This window comes from Emys orbicularis, chromosome 10 (genome assembly GCF_028017835.1).
Source record: "Emys orbicularis isolate rEmyOrb1 chromosome 10, rEmyOrb1.hap1, whole genome shotgun sequence".
In the NCBI taxonomy this organism is placed as follows: Eukaryota; Metazoa; Chordata; order Testudines; family Emydidae; genus Emys; species Emys orbicularis.
Window position 1 is genome coordinate 10,092,548 of NC_088692.1, and position 17,244 is coordinate 10,109,791.

The window sequence follows — 17,244 nt, forward strand, 5'->3', positions numbered from 1 at the left end:
CTGCACTCATCACCATGGTATTTCAGCATCTTTAACACTAGAGTAGTCTGTCTTATTTAAAGTCCAGAGAAAGACAGATCAGTAGGAAGAAGAGGAAGGGATATGTTGTGATCGTTTCTGTTTCTGTACATGTACAGAAAGCAGAATTGAGAGCACAGATACAGGTGACCAGAGTGGGGGAAACAGTAGAAAGAATGCATTGTGGAATTTATACAGTAGCAAGAGCTATGAAGAAAGAGGCAGATAAGAAGTACAACAAGAGAAGAAAAGAAGTAGTAGTAAAACAGCAAGACAAGGACCTGGAGGAAAAACATGGAATATTAAGAGAAAAGCAAACTCACTCTATCTAGTTGTTAAAGGGTAAGTATGTTAAAGGGCAAATTATTGTTAGGCACTTTTCTCCCTGTTCTAATCCCTCTGAACTATAAAATAAAGTTATAAGTATTAGACATGAATGCAAAGAAAAAAGTGTATTACTAAATGCCAAGACTAATGATAGACATATGTACAAATTAATCAAGGAAATAGATTGACATACAGGAAATTATAATAACTGAGTTTTTAGAAAAACAAATTCTTACTACTCTTAATGCTTGTTTAACTGTTAAGAAGATTAACATGTAGACTCTCTTGTGTCTGACAGCTATGCAAACTCCTTCAGTGTAATCTGAAAAAATACAAGCTATCGCCATTCTCTCCCAGATTTGTTTTGCTGGCTGGCAGTCTGGGAAAGCATTCCCCTTCTTGGTGGTTTCAAAAAGAGTTTATGCAACCAGAGACTCCAACCTTCTTCCCGCAGATGTTTCTTCAGAAGTCCAGTGTTCCTTCCCTTCAGTCCACCTACCACCCTGAGTGGAAGGCGTATATGCTACCACATCTAAAGCCCAACTCACTCTTGTTATCACTAAAGCACCTGAAAGATAGTTGGAATCTGCATCTTTGGTTTCTTGGGTCACTCTCTCCTATGTCATCCTTTGATGTTCCAGAGTACTCAGGAGACAGTCACGGAAGAGCAATTCTTGTCTTGTTTTTGAGTGACACAGAGGCAATATCTGAAGCATGGAGGTCTAAGCAACAGTCGAGCTTGGTTAAATTAAGCTGAAGTGAAATTAAAATGGTAAAATTATTAGGTTGATGAATTTTACAACGAAAGGATGGAAGAATGCAGGAAGAGTTGGGTAAAATCAAACAAGGCAAATCAATAGAGGTAAACGGAAAGTGTTCAAAGTGAAATTAATACATGCCTCAGGGTATTAAGAAGCAATGTAGCAATAACTGTGAAAGGAGCTACAAAGGCTCCTGCAGATGAACAAGGAAGCTCGGAAAGGAACAAAGGATAAGAGAGTCCCAGATATCTGGCAGAGAGGAGAGCTGGAAAGATTACTTAACAGAGACAGGGAAATATGAATAAAACTTAAATGCAGAATGAAAAAAATTACACAAGGGTTAGGACTATATGGCTTTTTTCAGATATAAGAAACCAGAGGGTCATGGGGAAAAAAAGAGTAAAAGCTTTAAGAGGTGGCTCAAGTAAGTCTTCTGGGACAGGAAGATATTCTAGAAGAGCAATATTCCAGATGGCCAATCACAGTATCCATGACAGATACGGCAATTTCCTGCAATATCTACACTGAAAACACAGCAGTGCTTCAGTGAAGACACTACCTAGGTTGATGGGAGAACTTCTCCCATCAGTATAGGTAATCCACTTCCCCATGAGGTACTAGTTAGGTTGCTGGGAGAATACCTAGGGAGAGGTGAATGAAAATTCCCCACATCCAGTTATGCAAAAGCCCCAGCCTTCTGAAGCTTTGCCCTGTGGAGAGGGTGATTGTCTTTGGATCACCTGTTATGTGAGGCCAAGATCAACGGCTCAAGCTGTATAAAGGGAAGATTGAACTATTTCTGGTGGTTCTGGTTCTGAATCTGATTTTGTAATGAACTTGTAGCCCCGGAAAAAAACAGTTGTGGGTTTTGAAGGACTGACACCTATCACAGCCTGAAGTTGGAGGTGGGGTGACTTCTTGCAAGCTTTTTAGCATGTGTCTAGGTTCATTTTTGTTAATGTTTTCTCTGAATGCTTTAACCTTAAGAATAAATGTGCTTGCCTACAAAGAGCTGTGGTCATTTGTGACTGCAATTACAGCTGTTCATAGCCTCTGGAGAGAAGCAAAGTGCAGACGCTGGCCTGTTTAGGTAGTCTGGCTTGCTGGAAATATCTCAGTGTAGGCAGGGAGCTGTGCAGCCTGGAAAAAACCCTCAGAAGGGAGAGGAACACAGGTCTCTACCCAAGAGAGGTGATGGCTGAGGAACCAGGACCCTTGAGTAGGAACACAGATGCAGTTGCCCTGAAGCTGTGACTGTAACTTTAAGGTGTTTTAGCCTTTTCCTTACTCTTTTCCCACACAGAGCCTGATCCTAAACCCACTACCATCCCTGGGGAGCCTTTCCATTGACTTCAGTGGGCTTTGGATCAGGCCCACAGTGCATAACAAAAAAGTAGATACATTCTTTAGGAATTTCTTTTTTTAAAATGTGCTTACATTTGCATGAGCATCTTTTAAAATACTTTTTGCGTGTCTGCAATCAGTTTCATATGCCTGTGCTTTCTGAACTGAATAAAAGGCAACAATTTAAACTGCCTGTTAAATGTTAGGTCACTGTAACACAACCACTTGATTCCCCAAAGCAAACAGGCAGGAGAATGACTACAGACAGTGAATACTAAAGCATCTTTCAAGCTCGTCACCATACAGAACCGACAGCACTGCTCACATGGCCGATAAACACTCACTAATTTGTCATAGAACTTAGGAAAAGGTGAATGATATTGAGATGTTACAGCCTGCCTGGTGCAGAAGCCGCCATCCAGATTGTTTATTTTACCACTTTTGCTATTTAAGGGCCAGGGTGCGTGCAAATGCAATACAGGATTAAAATGTGAATTTGCAAACATGGATTACATCCAATTTTTGTTCTAATTCTCAGATGAGTTCTTACACACAGTTTTGCAATAAGCTTCAGGTAAATGTTAGACACAAGGATACCATGAGGAATACTAACCAGGGACTGGAAGGGTGCCGAATGAGCTCTCATTTTCAGTGAACCGCTCACAGATATGAAGAGCACATATCCATAGTAATGCATCACTTTGTTTAAATAGTATGTAAAGGAACTGTGTCTCATGGCAAGTGGGTGGAATGCAGAAAAGGAGGAAGCGTAGGGGCCCAGGTGGTTACTTCAACACTCCCAAAAGAGGAGTTAGAAATATCTGCAGCTCTCCATAGTAAAATATTTAAACAAACAAGTGTTTTTCCCTCTAGGTGCCTGCCAGTGTTGCATGCTCCTAATCCCTCTCTGAAATGCTAGAACATGTTTTAATATGGATTACAAAAATGTTAGCTACAAAGGTGTTTGTATGCTCAGAGGGCCACACTAGCAGAGCAGAAACATTGATTCTAAGCTTTTGATTCTAATGTTGCTCTTGGAAAAGAAAGAAAGAAAAAAAAGACATTTTCTCTTTCCAGCACCACTGATGGTTTGCAGGGCGCCCTCCAGAGCTGTATTAACCTATTTTCACCACCATTTCCAGTTCAGTACACTTGGCTGTGATGGTTACAATTGCTTTCTAAAAGTTCACTGCAGTAAGGAGATTTAAAAAACAATACAGGAAAAAAGAGTAAATTGTAACCTTCATTTTCCAATAGTGTTACAGTGCTATGCTGTTTTTCACATATTTTTGAGATACTCTTCTTTTGTTAGAAGGGATCAGAAATACCCTAGGTGGGTAATTCTTACCCTTTCATTCTGACATTGCCAACTAATTACTTCCTTCCTTGGACCCTCATGTTATTATTTATCACGTTTATTGAGATAGTGCCTAAGAGTCAATCAAGAATGGAGCTGTAGTGTGCTAGACGCTGTGTAAACACAGAATAAGAGATAGTCCCTGCCCGTAAGGAGCTTACAGTCTAAACAGATAAGGCAAAGATCAGCAATGAGGCATAGTGTGACAGAGGAGGCACAGTTTATAGAGTAAAGTGTTTTTTTATATTTTCCCAATATTCTTTATCAGTTGGAGTTTTCCATAGACACATTCTATGCTTCAAATCCTAGTTTCCATTGAAATAAGCACATAGGAGGTAGCACTCCTTTATTTAAAAAACAAACAAACAAACAAACAAACAAAAAACCCAAACCACACACCCAACAACGCAAACTGCAGGATTCTGTCTCTGACAGCTAACTGGTGCCAACTTTCATGCAAAGACTTTTTTTCTTGTGTTCAGGAGATCCCTGCAGCAGCTGCCTTCAAATCACATTTGATGACTTTTGCTTCAGGTGCCAGGATTTCCTCACTTGAGTACTTTTGGAGGCCGTGAACCTGAGCACTTTCTACAGCTATTGACTCAAGATTTGAACAAAATGTAAAAAAACAGCCTGTAATTTAAAGGGACACTGTCAACCTAGTAAAACCCAAACTATGGGTCTACCTTAAAATTATCCTAATGCTATGGGAAATAATCTCATAATTCTAAATACAAACCCAAACTACAGCAATGCCAGGTAACACTAGAGACAGAACAGAGGCAGCAGAGTCTAAAAGAATGAGCACAAGATGAGAAGTGAGGGTCTCAATTTCCCCATTTTTAAAATGGGAATTAGCATCCCTACCTACCTACCAGGGCTGGTGGGAGGATTATTAATGTTAGTCCAGAGTTTTGAAGACAAAAGTGCTATTTAACTACTCAGTACTTTATTATTAGAGGCAGGAATGGATTAATACATTGTAAACATCTTCATACAGATCCCATTGTTTTTGTAAAAGTTTGTGCACTGGAAAGCCATCTTGAGAGGTCAGGGGAAAGAAAAGGTGATAAGATATTTCACAGATTCTTGTAATTGAGTTATCTACTACTATTGCTCTTGATGAAAAGCTAATTGTGAGTTAACTCCTTGTGACCTGACAGATGGTATTCTCCAAAGAAAAGTGATAAAGCAAAACACAAGAACACATACAACTAAGAGCTTAGGTGGTCCTGGCATCAGAAGGGAAAAACCAACTCTTCCCCTGCCATAGAGTAGTAGGCAACTCCCCAAACACTCATCCAAAAAGCATACAAACCAGAAAAATGGGAGACAATTTAAATATAGTGCCATGAGATGACATGTGCATCTGACTCATGGGGATCAGAAGCGTGTTACATTAGTTATACAGAATCTCACTGACCCTTCGGGTACGTACACCCGATACGGCGGGTAGCGATCGATTTATCGGGGATCGATATATCACGTCTCGTTAAGACGCGAGATATCGATCCCCGAATGCGCTCCCCGTCGACTCTGGAACTCCACCGGAGCGAGCGGCGGTAGCGGAGTCAATGGGGGAGCCGCGGTCGTCGATCCCACGCCGTGAGGACCCAAGGGAAATCGATCTAAAATACTTCTACTTCAGCTACGCTATTCACGTAGCTGAAGTTGCATATCTTAGATCGATCCCCCCCCCCCAGTGTAGACCAGCCCTTTCAAACCCCAGCAAGGGGTACCACACTTCTCAGCTGACAGCAATGTAATATTTTAATTTGTTCATCTATGAAGTGGCTTGGATGTGCTTTCTAGTACTGAAAGCAAGAAGAAGAATAAGCACATATTCATAGTTCTCCTTCTGTTTTCTCTCCGCCTCTTCCTAACCATTGTGTTTGGAAATTTAAATGTTGCCTCTCTTACCCAGAATAATTCCATTGGGTTCCTCTGGTGGTTGCCACACAATTCGTACTGATGTCAGTCTCACTTCAGGGAACACCAACCTCACAGGAGGTCCTGGGGCTGAAAAGAACAACAGAAATCACAAAAGTGGATATTACGTACCAAAGGAACTGCTAGTTCTGTGACAGCTGCTTGTTTAAACACTTCTCTGTCTGCTTTATACAGAAGTCAGGCCAAGCAGTATCTAAACAGAACTCCAGAGATAGCTGTGAGCTTACGATGCTGTACATGCACACACTGGTTTTATTGTGAGGAATTCTGTGAAAGGCTGGGTGCCTCTAGTACCACAGAAGAGTAAATATAATACCGCAACCACACACCCTAGAATGTTTTGCTGCACCTATAAAAGTGGCGTTACAAGGATGCTTTGACAAATGAGTTCTGACCTATGTGAGAATGATCTCATAACAGCATAGCTGGGAATCCCTGTGAGCCAATCAGATTACACACTTCATCTAAGTCACTACATAGCTGATTATATTCTAGGGTGCGAGGCACTGAGCTACCTTTCCAGAGAGAGAGAATGTGTCAGCTTAATTCCCTTCATGCCTGTTGAAATTGAATAATATCATCTAACTGTGCTGGCAGCCCTAGCTTTGAACTCCCTTCTGATTTTACATATGCATTTTGTACATGAGTCTAGGCTCGAGAACCTTCATGAGGTCAGAAGCTCATTAACACAGATGGCTGGCACCCAGGTTGTCCATCTCAGGTTCACAAGGTGAGTTTATGCGAATTCACAAATACGCAGGCTCTGAAATTCTCCGTAAGCACAAATCTCACCTGCACTCTCACTGATGATACTTTTAATTAAATTGAACTGAAAGAAGACACAACATGTTTATGTCAGGAGTTTGGAGATGGAAGAACAATTTGTATCGTTTGCCAACATATACTTTAGGAGGGAACTGTTATAATGAGCTTGTCTTTGACAAACAACCTTAAACATTTCTCATTACATTCTGGTTTATGGAATTCAGTGAATGCACTATCTCCCTGTAGAGTTTTGCTACAATAATCTGCACTCTGCCTCGTCTCTTAGCAAAAGGCTAAGTTACCACACAGCTAGTGTGTTAGGAGAATGACTAAAGCAATGATTGGGGGTAATTGCGCTCTTCCTCTCTGCAAGGCACATCCTTAGTGCTTTGCTGGAGACTGCAGAAAATATTGTACAAAATCAGAAGTCTGAACATGTTCTCAGTCCAATGTAATTACTTCAATAAAGTTGCTTATGGAAATCTACAGTTATTTAATTTCTGTTGGGAGCTTTAGATCCAAAAGGATTTGGGGGTTTTATTTTTATTTATTTTTATTAGGAAGAATACAAAAAAAGAGTTTTCAACTGACACATTCTTTATACTTGCTTATACCTTACTGAAAATGCAGAGAAAATGGTCACCTTTAAGTGTTTGACATCTTTAAAGCTGAAAAATATTTTTACTGCTGATGTAAACTTCAGTGAAAATACACCAGGAATACTCTGACCACAAAGACAAATTAAAGCAGAAACAGGGGGTGGCTCTAGTCCTTTCAGCACGTCAAACTGCACAGAGGAATCTCTGAGATCATAGGAAGCATTGGAGGGGATTACAAAGGGAAGCCTATATGGTCACTTTTCAAATGTCAGTCTCTTATTGACCAGATCAAGCAGGTGAATGATTGACAGACTTGTGGGTTGGGTTTAAACAGCAGGCTGCAACTTTATTAATTTTATCTTGTGGAGGGGCACTTCATTGCCTGCCCCGGCGCTCACGTATGAGGCATTTAATTAATTTGTTCCAGTGAGGGTTCCAGGGCTTTTACCACAAACCAAAAAATAACTTGAGGTACATCCTTCCTCATCTACTCAAGCACTCAGTTCAGTTGTGAAACCTCTTCGCCGTGGTTCTCCGCATAAGGAGGGTGGAGTGACAGAGGCCACACAAAGGCATGAGAGGGGAACCTCAGTACTCAAAGACTTCAAAGTTCTTCTACTTCATGAGAGCAAGGTCCAGCTGTACAATCCTGGAGGTCTTGTTGACCTCTGGAAGCTGGCTCTTCTTGCCTTTACCCCCGGACACCAGCTGCAAGTTGTGACGAGTCAGCAATCGTAACAGTATAATAAGTAGGGCTCAGTGTCTGTCATGGAGGTTGAGGATGTCATGGATTCCGTGACTTTCTGTGACCTCTGTGACTTCTGCAGCGGCCAGCATGGTTGAGCCAGGGTCATCCAAGCAAAGGGGGGGGAGAGAAACGCAGCAGCCAGTCAACTGTCCCCATCCTCCCTTACTCAGCCAATGGCTAAGCAGAGAACTGAAGGGGGGAACCCCCTCCCTGTTGTGCATGCATTTTGACTTCTCTTATTCCCTGATGCCTAATGAAATTAAAGGCAGCACAGGCTATTCTTTTGCAGAACATTCTTACTGGAATGCCAAACTCCATATCTCCTTCAGGCCCAGTCAGGGCCAGATTTGTTTATTGTGTCCTATTATAGCATTTCTTGTTTTAGTGCTAAGATTGCAGTTCTGTAGAAGTTCATAATTGGGCTGTCAAACTTCACTCCAGCCTGGAACTAGCTCTATGAGGTTTGAATGAGTGAGAAATGGAGTTTTTTTCTTTTGTCAATTACGGGGGGAAATGTTTTCAGTTTTTGGGCACAGAACCTCAGCTTGCCCCCAATGCTGTGCTAATTGACACTAGCCAAAGATCAGATTCTTTATGTTTAAAATTGTAAGCAAATCTAGGCTATATTTTTAAGTTTGCATAATGAAAACAGCTTTTGTTTTAAAAAGAAATGCTAGAATGAATGGGAAGAACACTTGAGCGACCCATAAACTCACCATCATCCTTGGTTCTCTCTATGACTGGAGGGAAGTTAGGGACCCCATCTCCAATACGTGTGAACGCCAGCACCTGAATCTCATAAAGAACATATTTCCTCAAGCTGGCCAGCAGGACACTCTGGGTGTGGTTACCTCTCACTATTTGGGTCTTTGGTTCAGAGTCCAAATCTTTTGCTTTAAACAGAATCTGCAAGAATAAACACAACAGAAAAAGTATGGTTATCAATCATTATCCAAAAGGATTGCAAGAAAGATTGTATGTATTTTGGGTTCTTCCTGATCTTAAAATATAAAGCAACAGACTCAACTGCACTCTTTTGCACAGAGCAAACAGGTAATCCCATAGACATGAGCACTGGCTGTATATAACACAGAAGGTAAGCCATGAACTGCTGGACATGTGAAGGGAAATCAGTGATACTGCATGCTTGAACCTGAGAGATTATGACTTTAGAAGTCAGAGGGCATTGTTAGAAACAATGCAACTCTGCTGGATACTTTGCCCTCATCTCTGGTGACTGAACTGCAATGATCTGGGATGATGAGGTGAGTATGAGCAAGCCTATTCCAGCATCTTGACTGATATCCCTTTCTGTGGTCTCCACTTCGAGCTGCAGGTGTAAATTCCAATTCAAGGAGACATACCCATGCTAGCTCTGATTGAGTTAGCATGCTTTAAACAGAATGTAGATGTGCGATGTGAACAACAGGAGAAGCTAGTACATACCCATCTGAGACACTAGGCATGAAGTTGGGGTACCTAGCCCACTCCTGCTGTTCACGTCACCGTGGCAACACTCTATTTTTAGCATGCTAGCTTGACCAGAGCTAGTGTAGTTTATATCTCCAGCTCCAAGTGTAGACATACCCAAAACAAATCAGATCACTCCTCCGAAGAAAGAGACTATTTCCTGACCCTTCTCAAAAGAGAAATGGGTAAATTAATATGCATCTGTTAGAAAATAACTATCTAACAGATAGTGGAAAAACAGCCTAGCAAATGTATTAAAACCTCGATTGTGTACCTTGTAGCCCAGGATAAGTCCATTTTGCTCTGGTTCAGGTACTGATGTCCATGTCAGTAGGATCTGAGTGGAGCTTACTGCTTCAGCTGACACATTCTCAGGGGGAGCAGAAGGAACTGCAATCATATGGAATCACAGACATTAGAGACAGGTCTTTCCTATTACGTCACCTCTTCATCGCCCTGCCAGCTCAGGATTGTTCCCTACAGAGCATTTGCTTCTGTCTTGTTTAGTCTAGTTTTCAGTGTCCGTTGCAAGACTTCTCCACAGCCTAAAACAGATGAAAGTCCATTTTCCTCTGAATTCACCCTATATTTCCCACTCTTAAATCTCATCCTATTTTTCCTAGCTCTATCCCTCCTTCTACCTTAATTTCTCACTAATTCTTCCATGACATTTGTGAACAACCAAAGATTCTAAATTACGGACAGTGCATTTCTGGGTGCTCATTTGTTTTATTTTTATAAAATAATAATAAAGATGGAAATTGGGATTTAAATGCTCAGCATTCTATATACTTTGTAATAATTAGAATCAAGTTAGCAATGGATTAATGTAAATATCTTTCTCAATATCTCTGTCACACGTTTTATTTCCCTGTGTTGAAAGCCAGAGATCCTTATATACTGGGAATTTATCTGAAGGTGCAAATCTGTTCCAACAAGAAGTTTTACATCTGCCCTGCTTCCTATGCTATCTGAAAGGAAATTACAGCATCTTGTGTAGAATTGGCAATAATTCCAGCCTCTGGATTGAGCCCAGACCTCCCGATTCACTGAGGACTGCTCCAACCTCCAAGCCTTTTGATTACGGTGTAGTATACAAAATGACAATGTTGTAGATCTATCACTGAGGAGCTTGGCTTGGATGAGCAGGGTATAAAAGAAAGACATGCCTATTTAATTTAAATTATAAAATGTGATTATTGGGCCTTATGAAACTAGAAATACGACTGGAGCTGAAATTACTGACTCCTCACTGACCTGAAAGCAGAGGGAATCTGCATCCTCTGACTATATTACCTCTCCAGGCATCACAGAAGAACCACACAACCACAACTTTAACACCATGCAGTTATGCAATTAAATTTGGAGGCTGCTTTTAAGGGTTCAACAAACACGATTTTATTTTGTCCCTTTCGTCTTTTTTTCTGTGCATTTCTAATGTCTGAAGGGCATAATCCTTCTTAAAGCACAATAAAACCTGCCAAGCTTTAGAGAACATTCATTTACCAAGGAAGAGAATGTTACACAAGCACACGTGGAAAAGAAGGTTTGAATAAGGTTCTGAGTGCATCACCAAGGGAGCGCAATGCCCCTGAAAAAGCCAGCACTCTCCTTGCAGTCCAAACTGAAAGCAGAAGAAAAGCTGTTATGGAGGGCTAGCTCCTGAGGCTGCAAGCAGCAAGAACAGTATAATGAGTATGACACAAGAATATATATTGGAAAAAAAATTTCACCAACCCACATCCCGGTGCACTGAAGGTTAACCGCATATACAGTCATTTCTGAAACAATTTCCCTGTTAATAATTACCTGGGACATGAGAAAAACAGCACCATCACACGACAATGCAGCAGACTGAAATCAGATTTTTTTCCCCTCTCTATGCTGAAGTGTTTTTTATCTTCTTCTAGATTTATCCCCCACAAGGATATAATTATGTTAAAGAAAAACAGATTGCCAGGAGCCATGAATGTCTTTGGATCCCTGCCATAACTTTATCTGTAGATCTTCACAAAGAGCTACTCCCACATGAATTACTTTGGCGGGAGAGGGAAAGGAATCAGAGTAAGTGTAAAGAAAAGCAGTCCTTTTCCAGCCACATTTATTCATATTTTCTTTGCTTTGAATTTCCCTTTTTACAAGAGAAGACTTTATTTTTATGAATAATCTTTTGCTTTTTGGTCAGCTGCCATAAGTTCTCCAGAGTTCACAGAAGGTTGCTGTTGAAGTTGTGCTCACAGTGTATGCATACATCTTTAGGTTGTGTATATGATCACTTATTACTGCTAGCAAGAGTCTAAGTCTAACAATGCAGGAAATGGAGCTTTCTGAAGATTTGCTAGCCCAGACTCTTGATGCTCTCTCTCACCTCTCAGTAATGGACAGGGCAAATATTTCCCCAAACATTACCTTGGGAATGTAAGCACAATACCTAAATGGCAACTCTTTATTTGTGGGTCAAGTGCTTACGAAATCTTTAGTTTGTCTCTGTTCTGGCACTATACTGCAAATCTTTTTTTGATGGTCATGTTTCTATTCCAAGGGGGAACCAGATTCAAGATGATCATTAGACAGAGGATGTGAATGTGTGTGTTTGTGTATTGTGTTTAGTGATAAGGTGGTTGAATTTATGGTTGTTTTTCACCGGGTGCCACAACCAGAATACAATGTTGAAAAGTCTCAAAAGTATAAAGTGAAAGACACGAAAAGTTGAAGCTAAATGTTGAGACAATCTACTGTTCTCCATAAGGTAGTTAGAAGTAATGCCAACTGCATGGGGTACTTTGCGTGATCAGACATGGGAAACTACAGAGAATCTACTGGTATTTTCCACTGGACCTTAGCAGAAGCTCATGGTTTTGCAGTTACGTTCACCATCACCATAGCCTCATTCTGTCCATTATACCTGGAGTGCCTCACTGTGCTAGGACCATACATCCCTGTCCTGACTCAAACATTCTCATACTGTAAATGCAACAAAGGTTCATAGTTCATCTCTTTATCAGTGTCAGTGACAATCCTTACAATCCATTGGTCTCTATTTTGGATTTTACCAGGAAAGTTCAACTGTCTTAAAAGATGCCACACAGTGGAGTGGTCCACTGGTTCCTTGTATTAGCTCATTTAAGTTAACTGAATCATTGTCACATTTTGAAAGTAAAAATAAAGCTGATAATTTGTACCTCTGATGTTAGTTAGAGGTGATGGTTCAGACCTATGGCTATGGTAAAAATAATAGTGTTGCACCATAAAACCCTTTGTCTATAAAGCGAATTAGACATTATAGGCCAGATCCTCAGCCAGTGTAAATTGATATAGCTCCATCAGCTACAATGGAGCAATGCTTCTTTACACCAACGGAGGATTTGGCCCTATTTCTGCAATAAAGCAATGCTTTATCTCAGCATCTTAACTGCTTCATGAAGGTCAATGTCTGAAACACTAAGAGCTTGAACCTCCCACAGATACGTGACTGTGCTTGTGCAACAGCTGATTTTGTAAGACGAGTGGCTATGCACATCCACGTAATCAGGAAGCATTATGAGCCCACAAATACTAGGGCAGTGGATTGGCACATTTGAGATGAATTATATGAAAACATGAGCTTATGGATCAAGAAAGAAACATTCGAATCAAGGTTGTATGAACACTATCAAGGTCTAGTTAGCATTTCTGTAGTTGAAATATGTAATCCTGAAAACCAATTCCCATCACAATGAGTGGAAACAGAGTTTGTAAATTGTCGTTCTATGATTATATTACACAGTGAAATTAACTGAATTATTTAAGTTCCCGGAGTATGAAAACATTTTGGATCAATAAAATCTGTCCTTTTTGAAGCCCAAATTAATCTCTCTCCCCTCTTCAACAACCTGTTATTGTATCCAGGATGTGGATCTTCCCTTCATGTTCATCCTTCCTGCTGTCTACACTTAAGCCATCCCCCAAGCTATCCCAGTATTGCTTCTCCATGCTCAGTCTGTTTGGTTGCCTCTAGCCTTCTTTATAATGAAATGCATTAAAAGACAGAGTAGCTGCAGTGACATGCAACTTATTGTTAGCATGTGTGCTCAGTTAACAGTGACATAATCACACATCATAGAATAAACAGTCATCCAGATGCAATTTTTCTTTTTAATAAAGATCATGGACTCGTCCAGCTGCACTGACCTATAGGATACCAAGAGCGAGTTTAGTGCCTGAACTCACTTCTCAGGCTACCACCCTGGGCTAGTGGTTAGAGCTCTGCACTTGCAGTGGAGAAATAGAGGCTCCAGTCTTGGCTCTGTCACTGCGTGGCCTTGGATGAGTCAACTTTGGCCTGACTGTCAAGAGCGCTGAGCACCCACAATTCCAGTTAAAATCAACCTTTCTATGTCTCCCCATCTGTAATATAGGATATCAATTCTTACCCACTTTCTACCTGCCTCACAGGAATGGTGGGAGAATTTTTGTAAGGCATTGTGAGCGTATACACCTCTGTATAAATGTTAAGTATTACTATTGTGCTCACACCCTGAAAGAAGTGGCTGATGGGACTTGTGTTTGCCTTGAATGACCGCCCTCCCTTTCTCCCCACCTCTGGCTTTAGGTGTACCCTACCCACACTTTAGCCCAGCCATGACCATGAATGCAAGGCCTGTCAGGTTAATTTCAGTCTTGATTAAGTTTTTGTTTTCAACACAGCAGGTTGCTCCACCAACATTTGTTTTCTTGTGCCACTTAATCTGAAAAGATGCAGCCTAATGTATGATCCTTAACTGTGCACCAAGAAAATACATGGAAAACAAACAAATAAACTAGTCCTTATGGCCCAAATCAGTGCTCAGCAACATTTTGATTCCAGTTTTCATTCTTTCCCCTCTAGAATCTCTTGCCAAATTAAATATATTTTTTTTAATACTGGGAGAGAAAATGCTGACATATACACATGGAACTTTTGATCTTTAACGGCTGATCTGGACCACTATTATCCCAAGGTTTTATGAAATCACTTAATCTCAGTATCTGTTAATTTTCAGAGGAATTGTTTGAACAGCAATAGAGAAAAGAGGAAATGCAGTTATCTCCTTATAATGATACAGAGCTCTTCAAAACTATTTTATTCTGGGACATACTATCTCAAAGTCCATTACAAACATGTCTTGTTTAAAATACCTCTAGCAATAACATTCCAGTTACTAGGAAAAACCCAACACTTTAACAGGAAGGGGCTCAAAGATTTTGTTTAGCCTTTTACCTTCAGTGAGTTCAACGGTTAGTTGCCTGAACCAGTAGACCAAATCATGCAAGGTGCTGACCACCTGTTGCTTCCATTGGTAGTTTTGGCACATTGTCTATATTTACATATACGCAGATGTGCACATACACACACAGCATGTACAGTATTAACTTTCAAAGCACTCAAGTTTAAATGATTTTGAAGAAAAGTAACAAGCATGATCCTTGCTTAAATACAAGTCACATGCAACAGTAATTCACTTTTACTATTGAATATTTTATCCAAGTAGGGTCACTCCATCTAATTATTCACCTGCAATAAAAGCAAATTACATCAGAGGCATGCAAGCTGCGTCTGAGAAAGAAGCTCTGTTTGAAGTTCCCTAGCTAACAGCTTTGCAAGATCTAGCTTCTGCTGTTGTTACAGAGTTGCCAGTTATTTATTGCTGCCTTGATATTGTAGAGACTGCTTTCTTCTGGCAACTAGAAGTCTCTAAACTAGTATAATATCTGCATACTCAGAACAGGTGGACAGAACAATTTCTATGTGCTTGTTAGCATGTGCATATGTGGGTTACATTTATGCAGATCTACAGGCACAATTTTGGAAGGTGGCACTGATAGCTCAGATCATTAGTTTCCTCTTTGGTTACTATCTACTCCATTTAAAATCTTCCCCCACAAGCTGCCTGGCTAGCAAATGTGTCTTTTTTACCACCAATGGATCCGTAGATTGCACTTTTAGGTTTAGTAGATCTGCAAGAAAGAGAGGTTGAGGGAAAGGGCTGAAGATACTGAAATGCACTGAGCCCATTCTTCACAGAAGCACATATACTGTTACTTACCAGACTCCCGTGTGCAACTTCTCACCACTTCACTCCATGGTCCTGTCCCGATGGCATTGAAGGCCTGAATCTGCAGTTCATATTCTACCCACTCCTCCAGATCCTCAACAGTATATTCCCTCTCCAGCCGGTCACTGATAACCTTCATGAGCACTGGAGACTGCAGATCCACACGCCACAATTTTATCCTGTAACCCACCGACTCTGGGTTGCCATTATATTGAGCATCCAGGAGAGGCTGGCCATTAATAAGAAGAAGAGCACAAAATTATTGCACAGAATGGGTGGACTATGCTTTTCAAATCATACGTCTTTGCCTTTTGTACTCATATACTTAATAAATACTGCAAGAAGGTGAGAGAAGTTTGGGGTGGTGAGAGGTTGAGGGTTTATTATACATTTTGTTTACCTTTGTTGACCATTTATAATATTTTTTTTATTTTGCATGTAATATTTTTAATTTTTTTTCTATGCCACCCTACCTAAACATTGTATAGCAAACAACACCTCTCTCTGCCCCTCCCACACCTACATACACCCCTCACTCCATATACGTGGAGGTAATACCAATGTGGTAAATTGCAGAACCATGGGATAAACTGTGGAAACTAGTGATCAATTGCAGAGCCATGGGATAAATATATCATGCACCTCAGACTGTTTCACTGGCCCTCTGCCTATTAATCCATCTAACTAGGATTTTTTCTAACATTCCAACTCCCTGAGCAGCATCAGACACTTAAAAGAAAAATTAACCTGCCCCAGAAATGTCATCACCTGCTCCACCCGAGTGTGGATTTTCCCCCTTAAAACTACATCTGTATGAGCCCAACTATGAGCAAGATTCAACACTGCTTCAGTAACAGGTTTTGTTGTATATTAACATTTCATAGCTTTAAAGTATTCTATCCTGCGGCCCAGTAGGACTAGAAATGTAAACTTCATTCAGTTGGAAAGAAGTTCCCAAAGGGTCACAAAACTCACTCGTCGGCCTTGAAGGGCAGCGATGTCACACTTTAAAATGCTGACATTATGCTGTGTAGAAAAGCTAAACTGGGTCATTTTCAGATGTGTTTGTGGCTCCCTCTGACCTCTGCACTGTTGGTCTCATGGTAAATATGACATCTCGCTTTACAGGTGGATGAATATAAAACAGTCCTAATGAAAGTTTTAAAAATCCCCTAAATTGCTCTTGAATGAACCAGAGTACAGGCCACAGATATGAACGTGTGATATGCTATTAAAGTGTGACTGCAGGGGTTAGGGATGAGCATATTACTCATATGTGAAGCCACGAGTGAGATATGCAGCTCAATGACCAAATGAACTGTAATAGCTTTTCTATACATACTAATGTCCCATTTATAAGTCTGACGTCTCAGCCCTTCAAGGTCTAGACAAGTTCTGGGTGCCACTTGGAAGCTGGAATCTCGCCTTTCCAATGAAATACTGCTCCTATCTAGTCACATTTGTGGAGGAGGAGGAGGGAGCTGCAGCAGGGGGAACTATTTTGGGGTCAGATTTATAATGCAGAAAGGAGACTATTTGAAGGGAGCTAGAATATTAGAGTAAATCCCAGTGAGATATTTTCATGGGCAACTGAGGCAGTCAAAGGTGCATGATAAATTAATTTGTGAATGGCTCTGCAATTAATCATCTGGCGCCACAATTTATCACATAGCTCTGCAATCGATCACCTGGATACAGTTTCTACCTAAGTGGTGTGTAGGTATATATGGAAATACTCTGCTCTCAGTTACACTGGCCTAAAACCAGAGTAACTCTCTAAATATAAAGGGTCTTACTCTAGATATATACCAGTGTAATGCAGAAGCAGCAT

At 40.7% G+C, this 17,244-nt stretch overlaps 1 protein-coding gene across 1 annotated transcript in view; it reads right to left on the reverse strand.

Annotated features, from left to right (window-relative positions):
* Positions 1-17,244, reverse strand: part of SDK1 (sidekick cell adhesion molecule 1) — a 675,085-nt gene that overhangs the window by 85,494 nt on the left and 572,347 nt on the right. The window contains exons 25-28 of the mRNA XM_065411886.1: positions 15,405-15,642; positions 9,614-9,729; positions 8,586-8,775; positions 5,728-5,826 (exon numbers count right to left, since the gene is read on the reverse strand). Coding sequence (XP_065267958.1) covers positions 5,728-5,826; positions 8,586-8,775; positions 9,614-9,729; positions 15,405-15,642 — 643 coding nt within the window. The remainder of the gene's footprint in view (positions 1-5,727; positions 5,827-8,585; positions 8,776-9,613; positions 9,730-15,404; positions 15,643-17,244) is intronic.